This window comes from Sander lucioperca, chromosome 19 (genome assembly GCF_008315115.2).
Source record: "Sander lucioperca isolate FBNREF2018 chromosome 19, SLUC_FBN_1.2, whole genome shotgun sequence".
Lineage (NCBI taxonomy): Eukaryota > Metazoa > Chordata > Actinopteri > Perciformes > Percidae > Sander > Sander lucioperca.
The window spans coordinates 31,240,411-31,253,702 of NC_050191.1; the positions used below are offsets into that span (position 1 = coordinate 31,240,411).

General features: G+C 45.4%; 1 protein-coding gene and 1 long non-coding RNA gene across 2 annotated transcripts in view; one reads left to right on the forward strand and one right to left on the reverse strand.

The window, feature by feature from the left end:
• The first annotated feature begins 2,769 nt into the window (after positions 1 to 2,769).
• Positions 2,770 to 13,292, forward strand: part of LOC116061640 (kinesin-like protein KIF26A) — a 51,332-nt gene continuing 40,809 nt past the window's right edge. Inside the window, exons 1-3 of the mRNA XM_031315956.2 lie at positions 2,770 to 2,872; positions 6,251 to 6,753; positions 9,129 to 9,197. Coding sequence (XP_031171816.2) covers positions 2,816 to 2,872; positions 6,251 to 6,753; positions 9,129 to 9,197 — 629 coding nt within the window. The 5' untranslated portion in view covers positions 2,770 to 2,815. The remainder of the gene's footprint in view (positions 2,873 to 6,250; positions 6,754 to 9,128; positions 9,198 to 13,292) is intronic.
• LOC118493883 lies at positions 3,476 to 10,823 on the reverse strand. Its single transcript, XR_004895935.1, has 2 exons — positions 10,774 to 10,823; positions 3,476 to 3,522 (listed from the first exon to the last, which is right to left on the reverse strand). It is a non-coding gene; the product is annotated as an uncharacterized LOC118493883 (long non-coding RNA).

A 13,292-nucleotide genomic window follows, 5' to 3' on the forward strand; every position in this document is an offset into this window, starting at 1 on the left:
TTCCAGGTAAATTAAGCTAAAATAAATGGCATAGTTCCCCTTTAAGTAAGTTTTATGTTCCATTTTCAAACACATCAAAACACAACAAAAGAGCAATAAATATAAACATCACTGCATTAAAAAAGCCATTGACACAGTCTGACTGGATGTCAAACAGTACTCACTAATTCACTTATAAGTCATGTGACCTAATTCTGCTGTGATGTAACTCAGTGTCAGAACAGAGAATCTCGTTTCACTGTCCTGTAGTCTGAAAGTTCACGCTTCAACGACATAATTCCCCTCCCACATCCCGACACACACACACACACTCAGATCTACTGTACTAAGAGCAGAGATGTGGTCACTCAGAGACTAAAGCTGTTTCTCAAGTGAACTGGAGATTTTTTAAATCAATAATCTCGGTGTTTATTAAAGTTTGTTCCAGCGGTTAACAGCAGAGATGTACTCTCAGTACTGGGACACAGCTCGGGGACGCAGACCGGACTACCGGAGAATGACAGTGAGTATCAAACAGATTGTAAAGGGAAAGCTTCCCTGCAGCTGTTTCTTAACTTTCAATTTTAAACCTTCATTCTGAATGTAAGTTATGGGTAGTATTGGGCATCAAGTACCGGTTCAAAGATTATTACATTGTAATCATTTGGAACAATGTGGTTGCAAATCCAATCATCGGTTCTAAATTTAAAACAACACACAAGCACCTTGGTCATGTACTAGCTGTACAATTACTGTACACAATGCACAAGTACCCTGGTCATGTAACAGCTGTAGAATTACTGCACACAACGCACAAGCACCTTGGTCATGTACTAGCCGTAGAATTTCTGCATATAGCTGCACAAGTCAATGTGGTCATGTACTGTTTTATTTATCCATGCTCTACTGTCTGTTTTATATGTTTGTTTTCTGTGTTGCATGTTACGTGGTGGTCTACAAAGATTTAAGGATGTCCTGCCTCTTAGACTGTAAACCTAGTTTACCTACAGGTACCAATAAAGTAACCTGAACCTAAACCCTAGTTATGGGTGCTCTAAAGAGACACAGGTACATTAAAGACTAACTGGAGGAATATCCTAAATTTCCAAAACGGTCTCACGGCAGTTCGTGAAATGGTCACGTTATTTTTAATCTATTGATTCGCGTACACGGACAGGTTAATCTCGTTTTTTTCGTGGTGGTCAGCACGTAATGGGAAGCATCTATACAGAGGTTGGGTTTAGGAAAATAACAGGGAAAGGAAAGGCCACACACGGGAGACGGCCGCGGTCTCTGGGGGACGCGGGACAACGGGACAGAATTGTTTAGAAAAAGAACAACGGGGAAAGGGACAGTTGTGTTTAGGAAATCGTCACACGTGGGACACAATCCCCGGTCTCCAGGGTGAAAGTCCTGTGTTGTTTGACCCATCTACCTCCCCAACCAACCTTCCTACGTGGATTTTTGACATTTCATACTACTCGCTACCGTAGTCGTGTTGTGATCACGAAAGATGCTTCCCATTGAAATACATTAGTTTAAAAAACGTGCTGACAACCACGAAAAAAACAACATAAACGTGTCCGTGTACATGAATCAAATAGATTAAATAATGTGATCATTTCACGAACTGCCGTGAGACTGGGTTGGCATTTCAGTTGGTTTTGATTTTCTTTTTCTCGTGTTTAATTTAACGAAGCTGTGACTTCAGTGTAAAGTTTATTCACATACAATACGCACTTTTACATGGGTGCAACTTACACTTGATGCTTTTATTTTAAAGTTCATAAATGTATACCTCTTACCTTCCCCCTTTTCATGTTCACCTGTGGATTCAGTTATTTCTGTTCAGAGCAGCTACCGGCGCGTCTGCATTTAAATTTTTGCTAAAAAAAACTCACCTGTATGACAGAGATGAAATATAAAACAAATGACATGTGTTGTCATTTGTAAGATAACACTTTGAGTGAACTTCTTAACCCGAACAAACACAGGACTTTCACCCAGGAGACCGGGGTTCCGTTTGAAAAGAAAAGGAAACAAAGGTTCAAGTTCATGTTCAAGTGACTTTATTGTCCCCCAATGGGGCAGTTTGTTGTGCAGCAGATAGTATAGTACAAATCACACACAATCACACACATAATACAGAGATTGGCTACCTTGCAGTACATCAATCAATAGTAAGTCAATAACTTATCTGTGGTTCTTTATAGAATTAAGAAGTACAATCTCCGCAGGTACAAAAGAGTGTTCTGTTGGTTCTGAGTTTTGGGAGTTTAAAGCGTGATCCAGATGGCAACATGTTAAAATCAGCCTGTTAGGGATGACAACTATCTGACAGGATATATTCAACCCTTCTAAGCATCTGCTTCTGATGAAGTTTATCCAGGCCTTTCTGCTCAGAACCTGTGATGCAGCTGCTCACCTTAACTTTATCTTAAGGTGGTAACCTTCAGGAAGTGAAGATATGAGGACGTATTTCCTGCCACCATTAGGGGCACTAATTTAGGAAAACGCTGCTGTGGGTCGGATTAGAGGGGGGGGCAAACCACACATATCCTCGGAGGGTTTGGAGGGGGGTTGTTGAAGGTGTGTGAGTGTCTCTTCTGTCTGACTGCAGGTGGTGGAGGGCGAGACTCCTCTTCCTCTAGGCTCGACGTGTCGCAGGAAGCGTCTTCGCTCCGCAGGAGAGGATGACGAGGAGGCGAGAAGCTGTGCATCGCGGCCGAAGCCCGAAGGCTCGCTGTCGGCCAGCGAACTGTGCAGCTACGGAGAGCCGGATGAAGAGGAGGAGGAAGAAGAGGCGCTGCAGAGACTGTGTCAGCGCTGCCACATCATGGCGTCACAGCTGAACAGACAAGCTGCAGCTCTGACCGACGCCACGGCTCTGAAGGTCAGAAACACCTTGTGTAAAACACATTTAAAGTTGTTCAAACATGTCAACCAATGGGAAACAAGCTGGACACCAATCCTGAAGGGAAAGATATCTATTCCACTCCATAGAAACTGTGATTTAGTAACAGTTAGAGCATGAGGTTAGCATTACTTTTGCTTTTCAGAAGAGTAACCAGCACACAGGAAACAATAGGATGTTTTAAAACGATGTACTGTATTGTTACTTACTTTGTTATTTCTGGGCGTATTGCTATCTTGAGGCAGCGGGAATTGATCGCACCATTGACCAGCAAAAACCTGGTCTAAACTCAATAACGCAGCATTTCATAGTTATTTTAACAGCACATTAGTAAAATGCTGCTATGCTTGTGCACAGCGCGTGCACACTATGCTTGTTACACACACAGGGACGCACATCAGCACACACACATGCAGAAGATTACAAATAAAAATATTACGGTGCAAATCCTCCATCATAATAGCAATGCGAGATGATCTCTGATTGGTTGATTGCATGTTATGCCCAAAACACACCTCTGATTAATGAAGACACTAAGGACAACCCTTTTAAACCATGCACCCGGCGCACGGACCCTTTTGTCCGCCGTTAAAATAGCAAAAGTGGATTTGGACACGCCCTAAACGCACCTGTGCCAGGCGCTTCACGCCATGCGCTTAGGGCCCAATGTATTGCACACATCCCGTAGTAAAAACATATTGAATGTAACACATATCTCCCACAATCTCTACGTCAGCAAGCAGAATTGTTTAAACGTTCGACAGAGGTTTGTTTTTTAACATCATCGCTGTAAAGTTCAAGGGACAATGTGTATAAATCAAAAGGTAACTGGATGTTTCTCCTCTCATCCAAAAGTATATGAGTAATATATTAGATATAAAATTGTTAAACTGATAAGCGTGTTGTATATACATGTTGCATTGGACGTTTGTGCTCTGAACAGTTTGAGAAACATCATCTCTGCATCTCTACGACCGTTTTTAGCCTCTCTTAGCTTCAACTTCTGGTTTTAGTTTGTGTGTCCAACGCATTTTCCTGAACGGCTTCGTATGATATTCACCAGGGATGCACCCAATCCAGGATTTGGCTTCGGATTCGGCTTAATATTGGGCTTTTTGACGGGGTTTGGTTTCTGCCGAACCTTTGAATTTCTTTCCACCGAACCCTACTCTTGCACTACGCGCGCTACGCTGGTCGACGTCATGACGGCGCTGTTGATTACGGGAAGGTGTTTACGTAGCTGTCACATGACAGTTAAGTTTAGCTGAGAAAACGTGAGCGTCATGCAGCGACGACAGTTAAGCAAGTGAAAGTCTTGTGTTTTCTCCTTAACTTCTTCAGGACATGAACACCTGTTTCCTGGGTGAAAGTCTTGTGTTTTCTCCTTAACTTCTTCAGGACATGAACACCTGTTTCCTGGGTGAAAGTCTTGTGTTTTCTCCTTAACTTCTTAAGGACATGAACACCTGTTTCCTGGTGAAAGTCTTGTGTTTTCTCCTTAACTTCTTCAGGACATGAACACCTGTTTCCTGGGTGAAAGTCTTGTGTTTTCTCCTTAACTTCTTCACGACATGAACACCTGTTTCCTGGGTGAAAGTCTTGTGATTTAGGATCCCAACATCTCAAAACTCAACCAATTAATGCAGACTTAAAGGTTATGGACCGGCAGCATACTGCTGTCTTTCCTGTTAGCATTTTTGTCTGCAGTGATTCCAGCTTTATATGATCTTTATATACTTATATATGTATACTTATATTTGTGCTCTCCTTTTGTGTCTTTGCCTACGCCGAGCAGCGCTGGACGAGTCTCCACTTCCTGTCCAGTTGCTGAGTTTCCTCAGAGTCAGTGAAGTGGAGGATTCGGTACAATTGTGTGCAGAGAAGTTAGTGTGATGTTGAACTCGTCTGTCAGGTTTTTATGTCGAAGCGAGAACAAGAGAGCAGCTCTGACGGGCCGAGAGAGCCTGACTCTATTTGGTGTTAACTCTCTCTCTCTCTCTCTCTCTCTCTCTCTCTCTCTCTCTCTCTCTCTCTCTCTCTCCCTCTGTCTCTCTCTCTCTCTCTCTCTCTCTCTCTCTCTGTCTCCCTCTCTCTTTCTCTCTCTCTCTCTCTCTCTCTCTCTCTCTCTCTGTCTCTCTCTCTCTCTGTCCCTCTCTCCCTCTCTCTCTCTGTCTCTCTCCCTCTCCCTCTGTCTCTCTGTATCTCTCTCTCTATCGCTCTCTCTATCTCTCTCTGTCTCTCTCTCTCTCGGTCCCTCTCTCTCTCTCTCTCTGTCCCTCTCTCTCTCTCTCTGTCTCTCTTTGTCTCTCTCTCTGTCTCTCTCCCTCTCTCTGTCTCTCTGTCTCTCTTTGTCTCTCTCTCTCCCTCTCTCTGTCTCTCTCTCTCTGTCTGTCTCTCTCTCTCTCTCTCTCTCTCTGTCCCTCTCTCTCTCTCTGTCTGTCTCTCTCTCTCTCTCCCTCTCTCTGTCTCTCTCTCTGTCTGTCTCCCTCCTTTTTCTCACTCTGCTGCACACAAACATCAGAAAATGTGTGATTTGAACTCTTGGTATTTAAAAAAGCTTAAAGAAATGATAAATATCTGTAGTTCTGCTGTCCTGCTGCTCAAAATGTGAATATCTGGAAACCAAAACATGATCGAGTTAAATTTGGAACCGATGATCCGATCGATGATAAGAGAACACAATCTGATATCGTCTCCGCGTCCTCGCCCCTCCTCACATGGCTCTGTCTCTACGCATCGACTTCAACGTGGACGCCACGGCGCCGGGGGGGGGGACGAGCCGACCGAGTCCAGACCCAGAGTCAGTTATCGCTTCGCTAACGAGCATCAGAGCGGTCCGAGCCCCGAGGGCTTACATAGATCTGTACATACAGGAGAAGCACACACAGAGTTTACATTGATCTATACATACAGGAGAAGCACACACAGAGTTTACATAGATCTGTACATACAGGAGAAACACACAGAGGGTTAACTAGATAGATCTAGATAGATTTTGTTTTATCAGTTATCTTTTTAGTTCATAAAATATGAAGTATCTTTGTAAACTACGAGATTGTATTCCAAACATTTTGCAATTATGGTCTCTTTGAAATCCAGGAGCAGCCAGCCAAACGTGATGCGTTCGTCTAATCAGCTGCAGCCATCGCAGTTGTAGGAGGTGTGGAGACTGTTTTCTTTGCTTGTCATTGGTTAAAGATCGTGGTTTGGGTCAAAACACTCGCAGGACAAATTCCGACTTTTTCCAAAGATTTTATTGATGAAATATTCCAACTTTTTTCTAAATAATGAAATACCTTCTAACCTTTAAAGGTTCTTTAAACTCACCAATTACCCCCCCCCCCCCCCCTCCTCCAGGACCGGGCCTACGCCTCCTTTGTCTTCGATAAGCTGCAGTGCCTCCAGTGTCCTCGCCGTGGTCGCCATGCTTCAGTTGCAGCCCGCTGTGACGTCTGCGGTGCCTCCTTCCAGCAGCTGAGACGCCTCGCTCTGCGGCGTGCTCTGGGCATCGGCAGCGAGATGAAGCCTCGCCCTGCTGGCGCCGGCAGCGAGATGACGCCTCGCCCTGTCAGCGCTAGTGCCTCAGACGAGCTCCCGCCGAAGCAGCAGCGGTGGTCGTATGATGAGCGGCCGGGGGGCAGGGCTCTGTGGCGTTGGGGCGAAGTGCAGAGCACCTACCTGGGAGGGGGCGGAGCCAAAGGGCTCGCTACGGTCACACCCCTCCCCCTGAACGCACAGCAACAGCTGGAGGGTGTGTGGAGGGTTTCCTGCTGCACACCTGGAAATCTGCACGCTACGGTAAGAGGAGAGGGACAAACTGCACGCTACGGTGGGCGGGGAGGGACAAACTGCACGCTACGGTGAGATGGGAGGGACAAACTGCACGCTATGGTGGGATGGGAGGGACAAACTGCACGCTACGGTGGGATGGGAGGGACAAACTGCACGCTACGGTGAGATGGGAGGGACAAACTGCACGCTACGGTGGGCGGGGAGGGACAAACTGCATGCTACGGTGAGATGGGAGGGACAAACTGCACGCTACGGTGAGATGGGAGGGACAAACTGCATGCTACGGTGGGATGGGAGGGACAAACTGCACGCTATGGTGAAATGGGAGGGACAAACTGCACGCTACGATGAGATGGGAGGGACAAACTGCACGCTACGGTGAGATGGGAGGGACAAACTGCACGCTACGGTGGGATGGGAGGGACAAACTGCACGCTACGGTGAGAGGAGAGGGACAAATTGCACGCTACGGTGGGATGGGAGGGACAAACTGCGCGCTAAAGTGGGATGGGAGGGACAAACTGCACGCTAAAGTGGGATGGGAGGGATAAACTGCACGCTACGGTGAGAGGAGAGGGACAAATTGCGCGCTACGGTGGGATGGGAGGGACAAACTGCGCGCTAAAGTGGGATGGGAGGGACAAACTGCATGCTACGGTGAGATGGGAGGGACAAACTGCACGCTATGGTGGGCGTGGAGGGACAAACTGCACGCTATGGTGAAATGGGAGGGACAAACTGCACGCTAAGGTGAGATGGGAGGGACAAACTGCACGCTACGGTGAGATGGGAGGGACAAACTGCACGCTACGGTGGGATGGGAGGGACAAACTGCACACTACGGTGAGAGGAGAGGGACAAATTGCACGCTACGGTGGGATGGGAGGGACAAACTGCGCGCTAAAGTGGGATGGGAGGGACAAACTGCATGCTACGGTGAGATGGGAGGGACAAACTGCACGCTATGGTGGGCGTGGAGGGACAAACTGCACGCTATGGTGAAATGGGAGGGACAAACTGCACACTACGGTGGGCGGGGAGGGACAAACTGCACACTACGGTGGGATGGGAGGGACAAACTGCACGCTACGGTGGGCGGGGAGGGACAAACGTTTGACGTGTGTTTACATTGTTTGGTGCGGTGTGAAAGCAAACCCAACAAAATGAAAAATGCAATAATGCAATTTCACCTCCGGATTCAGTGCCTGTATGGCATGGGGAATGAAAGACCTCTCATGAATATTTCGGCTTGCCCTCGGGACGCTGAATCACTGGCCAGGCGGGAGCCGCATCGACTCTGAGTTTCGTGGCTGTGAGGCATCTACAGATATCTGTCTTATACTTCATCAAGCTGCTTTTGTGGCCTGCCAATCACCTTCTATCTCTCTCTCTCTCTCTGTCCCTCTCTCTCTCTCTCTCTCACTCTCTCTCTCTCTCTCTCTCTCTCTCTGTCTCTCTCTCTCTCTCTCTCTCTCTCTCTCTCTCTCTGTCTCTATAATCAAGTCAAACTGTGACTGAACAATGAAACCTGCTGTCTCTTTGCTGTCGTCTGAAACATGTGCCAAACCAAACTGGATCAATGGATGCAAACCAAAGAAAGCTAAATGAATGTGTTTAAAATCAAAGCGTGTTTGTGTTTGGGTACTTGGTCCTGCAGCTCTCTCTCTGTAATCCTGTTAGCTGGCAGAGCGCGGCCAACAGCTGAAGAATGGACTCCCCGTTTACCGCTTCCTGTTACCGAGATAATCCACCGTAACCAGGCCGCACATCTCGGGCCAGAGACGACCTGAGAAAAACAGAGCAAGAGAGAAAGAGAGGAGGAAGGACTGAGAAGAGCTGGAGTCCTGACAGAACCAGGACAGAAGCAACACAATATCATTATTACTCTATTTTCTCTATCTCAAACTATGTCTCTGTCTTTTGCAGAGTGAGATTTAAAAGTGGATTGTGCACACATAAACATAAATATAAACATGTTAAAAGGAAATAATTACAGATGGTCCGGTACCATTTTTACCTTTCCGATACCGATTCTGATACCTGAACATTCGTATCGGCCGATACAGACACCGATCTGATACCAGTGTGTTATCTATACTGAACAAAATTATAAATGCAACACTTTTGTTTTTGCCCCCATTCTATGTACACAAAAGGCCTATTTCTCTCAAATATTGTTGACAAATCTGTCTACATCTGTGTTAGTGAGCACTTCTTCTTTACCGAGATAATCCATCCACCTCACAGGTGTGGCCTATCAAGATGCTGATTAGACAGCATGATTATTGCACAGGTGTGACTTAGGCTTGACACAATAAAAGTGTGTGTGTGTGTGTGTGTAATCTATCTGATTGTTCTTGTCTCATGGCTCATGTCTCTCCTGTCAGGGTTTGACTCCAGACGGAGATGCTGCAATGCTGAAGACTTGGACTGCAGACGTGAGACCGGCGTCTCAAAGCATCGCCACCCAGACCAGCCCGCCGCCCTCTGCTGCAGCGGCCTTCTTCCTCCGGTCAGTCGACACTCATTAACACTTCACCCAAAAACTACCAACCCTAACCCAACCAACAACAGACACGTGTGTGCTACTGTCATCACGCATGTGCCGTAGTTACGTTTGTTACTGAGGCTGCTTTCACACCTTCCTCTTCTGGTCAGTCCACACACACACACACACACACACACACACACACACACACACACACATGCACGCACACGCACACACAAATACACACAAACACAGACACACACACAGACACACACACACACACGCACACACACACAAATACACACAAACACAGACACACACACACACACACAAATACACACAAACACAGACACACACACAGTGAAAACATTTAAAGAGAATATATATCCTGTCTCATGCACCGTCAGGGATCTACACTCACCTTGAAGATTATTAGGAACACCCTACTAATAGCGTGTTTGACCCCCTTTCGCCTTCAGAACTGCCTTAATTCTTGGTGGCATTGATTCAACAAGGTGCTGGAAGCATTCTCTAGAAATGTTGGCCCATATTGAGAGGATAGCATCTTGCAGTTGATGGAGACTTGTGGGATGCACATCCAGGGCACGAAGCTCCCGTTCCACCACATCCCAAAGATGTTCTATTGGGTTGATATCTGGTGACTGTGGGGGCCATTTTAGTACAGTGAACTCATGGTCATGTTCAAGAAACCAATTTGAAATGATTTGAGCTTTGTGACATGGTGCATTATCCTGCTGGAAGTAGCCATCAGAGGATGGTACATGGTGGTCATAAAGGGATGGACATGGTCAGAATCAATGCTCAGGTAGGCTGTGGCATTTAAACCATGCCCAATTGGTACTAAGGGGCCTAAAGTGGGCCATGAAAACATCCCCCACACCATTACACCACCACCACCACCATCCTGCCCAGTGGTAACAAGGCATGACGGATCCATGTTCTCATTCTGTTTACGCCAAATTCTGACTCTACCATTCTCCTCTGACCTCTAGCATCAACAAGGTGTTTTCGCCCACAGGACTGCAGCATACTGGATGTTTTTCCTTTTTCAGACCATTCTTTGTAAACCCTAGAAATGGTTGTGCATGAAAATCCCAGTAACTGAGCAGATTGGAAAATACTCAAACCAGCCTGTCTGCCACCAACAACCATGCCACGCTCAAAGTTGCTTAGATCACCTTTCTAGGAGTTCAGGAGATTGTCTAGACCTGGACAACACCCCTAAATGCATTGAAGCAGCTTCCAAGTGATTGGTTGATTAGATAATTGCATTAACGAAAAATTGAACAGGTGTTCCTAATAATCTTCAAGGTGAGTGTATATTTCCTTCATGCGTGCCGATCAGTGTTCACACGGTTTGTTGGACTCACAGTCCAGATGATCCACACAACACTTCCTCAGAAAACATTTATTTTAAAAGCCAAAGATCAATGCCAACGCTACTTCCTCGTCTCTGTCTAAACCACGCTTTAGACATTATTTTTTTATGCTTTCTTTGACATTTTGGTCACCTTTTTTTGAGTTTTTTTTTTTAACGCAGAGTCAACACAGAGTGGATTTAGACACACCCTAAACACACCTGCGCCAGGCGCTTCACGCTGTGCGCTTAGAACGTTAAAATAGGGCTATCAGTCTGTCTGACTCAGCCGAATGCAGAAGTGTTTCCAGATTGGTCTGTTTGCCACCAAGATTTGGGCGTTTTTGTGTGTTTGGCTTGGAAACGTTATAATTATCTGTCAGCACTGTTACTGTTACCCTGTAATCCTACGTTTCCCATGAAGACTATGTCGTTACGTGTCGTACAACCGTCTGCTACGTGTCAAGCATGTGCGGTAATAATTACGAGTTACGGTGAAATGGAGAAGACAAACGGAACGGTGCAAAACAAATCAGAGGAGCTGAAATCAAAGTAAAGTTAGTTAGGAAAAACAAAACGTGGCTAGTGGAAAATCTGATTGGCCGGTAACTTTAAAAATCTATCAGCCATGTTGGCTGGTTATTTTAAAGCCCTGGCTCTGACTGAACTCATGTGAATCGACCGTGCAGTCACCATTTCTCAACTAAACCGTAAAGACCGGCTGAGTCTGACATTCAATCCCACGCTGAGACTGAATGAACTCTTTGTTAACTTGGTCACGATTTAATAATCCAGGACACAGAAACCCAGAGCGATGTCTGCTCTGTATGCCTGCCTGTACTCTGATTTAACTTCCCATAACTTTCCAAAGTCAGCAGCAGCAGTCTCGTATTTCATCTGGCGCTGCATGCTTAGTCTCATCAGTGTTTCCAGGTCACATTTTGGTGCATTGCTGCAGATCTTCAGCCTGTTCACAAACACAGACACAGCAGCCGACCTGTTTCACATTTAGGACGGAGATACAGAAGCTCGGCCCGGAGCCAGAAGTCCACTTTTGGGGAACTCAACCCTCATTGTTGTGGCCGGATTTAATGATTGAATACTCGGTTTCATTTTTACTAAAGAGAGAGAGACATTCACTTTTATTTTAAGAAGAAGCTCAGAGTGCAACTGAATACATACTCCACCTGTGCATCAAAACACAACAGACAGGCACATGATTGATCTCTGTTCTCTTAAAATACTGATGTTTGGTCAGTGTCTCTCAGCATCAGATACCGGAACGCACCGGGCAGAGAACCAGCTCCATCGGGGCGCTGTAAGATGACTATGAAGACAACAGTAGAGAGTAGTATGTAGAGAGACAACAGTAGAGAGTAGTATGTAGAGAGACAACAGTAGAGAGTAGTATGTAGAGAGACAACAGTAGACAGTAGTATGTAGAGAGACAACAGTAGACAGTAGTATGTAGAGAGACAACAGTAGAGAGTAGTATGTAGAGAGACAACAGTAGAGAGTAGTATGTAGAGAGACAACAGTAGAGAGTAGTATGTAGAGAGACAACAGTAGAGAGTAGTATGTAGAGAGACAACAGTAGAGAGTAGTATGTAGAGAGACAACAGTAGAGTATTTGTAGAGAGACAACAGTAGACAGTAGTATGTAGAGAGACAACAGTAGAGAGACAACAGTAGAGAGTAGTATGTGGAGAGACAACAGTAGAGAGTAGTATGTAGAGAGACAACAGTAGACAGTAGTATGTAGAAAGACAACAGTAGAGAGTAGTATGTAGAGAGACAACAGTAGAGAGTAGTATGTAGAGAGACAACAGTAGAGAGTAGTATGTAGAGAGACAACAGTAGAGAGACAACAGTAGAGAGTAGTATGTAGAGAGACAACAGTAGAGAGACAACAGTAGACAGTAGTATGTAGAGAGACAACAGTAGAGAGACAACAGTAGAGAGACAACAGTAGAGAGACAACAGTAGAGAGTAGTATGTGGAGAGACAACAGTAGAGAGTAGTATGTAGAGAGACAACAGTAGAGAGTAGTATGTAGAGAGACAACAGTAGACAGTAGTATGTAGAAAGACAACAGTAGAGAGTAGTATGTAGAGAGACAACAGTAGAGAGTAGTATGTAGAGAGACAACAGTAGACAGTAGTATGTAGAGAGACAACAGTAGAGAGTAGTATGTAGAGAGACAACAGTAGAGAGTAGTATGTAGAAAGACAACAGTAGAGAGTTGTTTGTAGAGAGACAACAGTAGAGAGACAACAGTAGAGAGTAGTATGTAGAGAGACAACAGTAGAGAGACAACAGTAGACAGTAGTATGTAGAGAGACAACAGTAGAGAGACAACAGTAGAGAGACAACAGTAGACAGTAGTATGTAGAGAGACAACAGTAGAGAGACAACAGTAGAGAGACAACAGTAGACAGTAGTATGTAGAGAGACAACAGTAGAGAGTAGTATGTAGAGAGACAACAGTAGACAGTAGTATGTAGAGAGACAACAGTAGAGAGACAACAGTAGAGAGACAACAGTAGACAGTAGTATGTAGAGAGACAACAGTAGAGAGTAGTATGTAGAGAGACAACAGTAGAGTATTTGTAGAGAGACAACAGTAGACAGTAGTATGTAGAGAGACAACAGTAGAGAGACAACAGTAGAGAGACAACAGTAGAGAGTAGTATGTGGAGAGACAACAGTAGAGAGTAGTATGTAGAGAGACAACAGTAGAC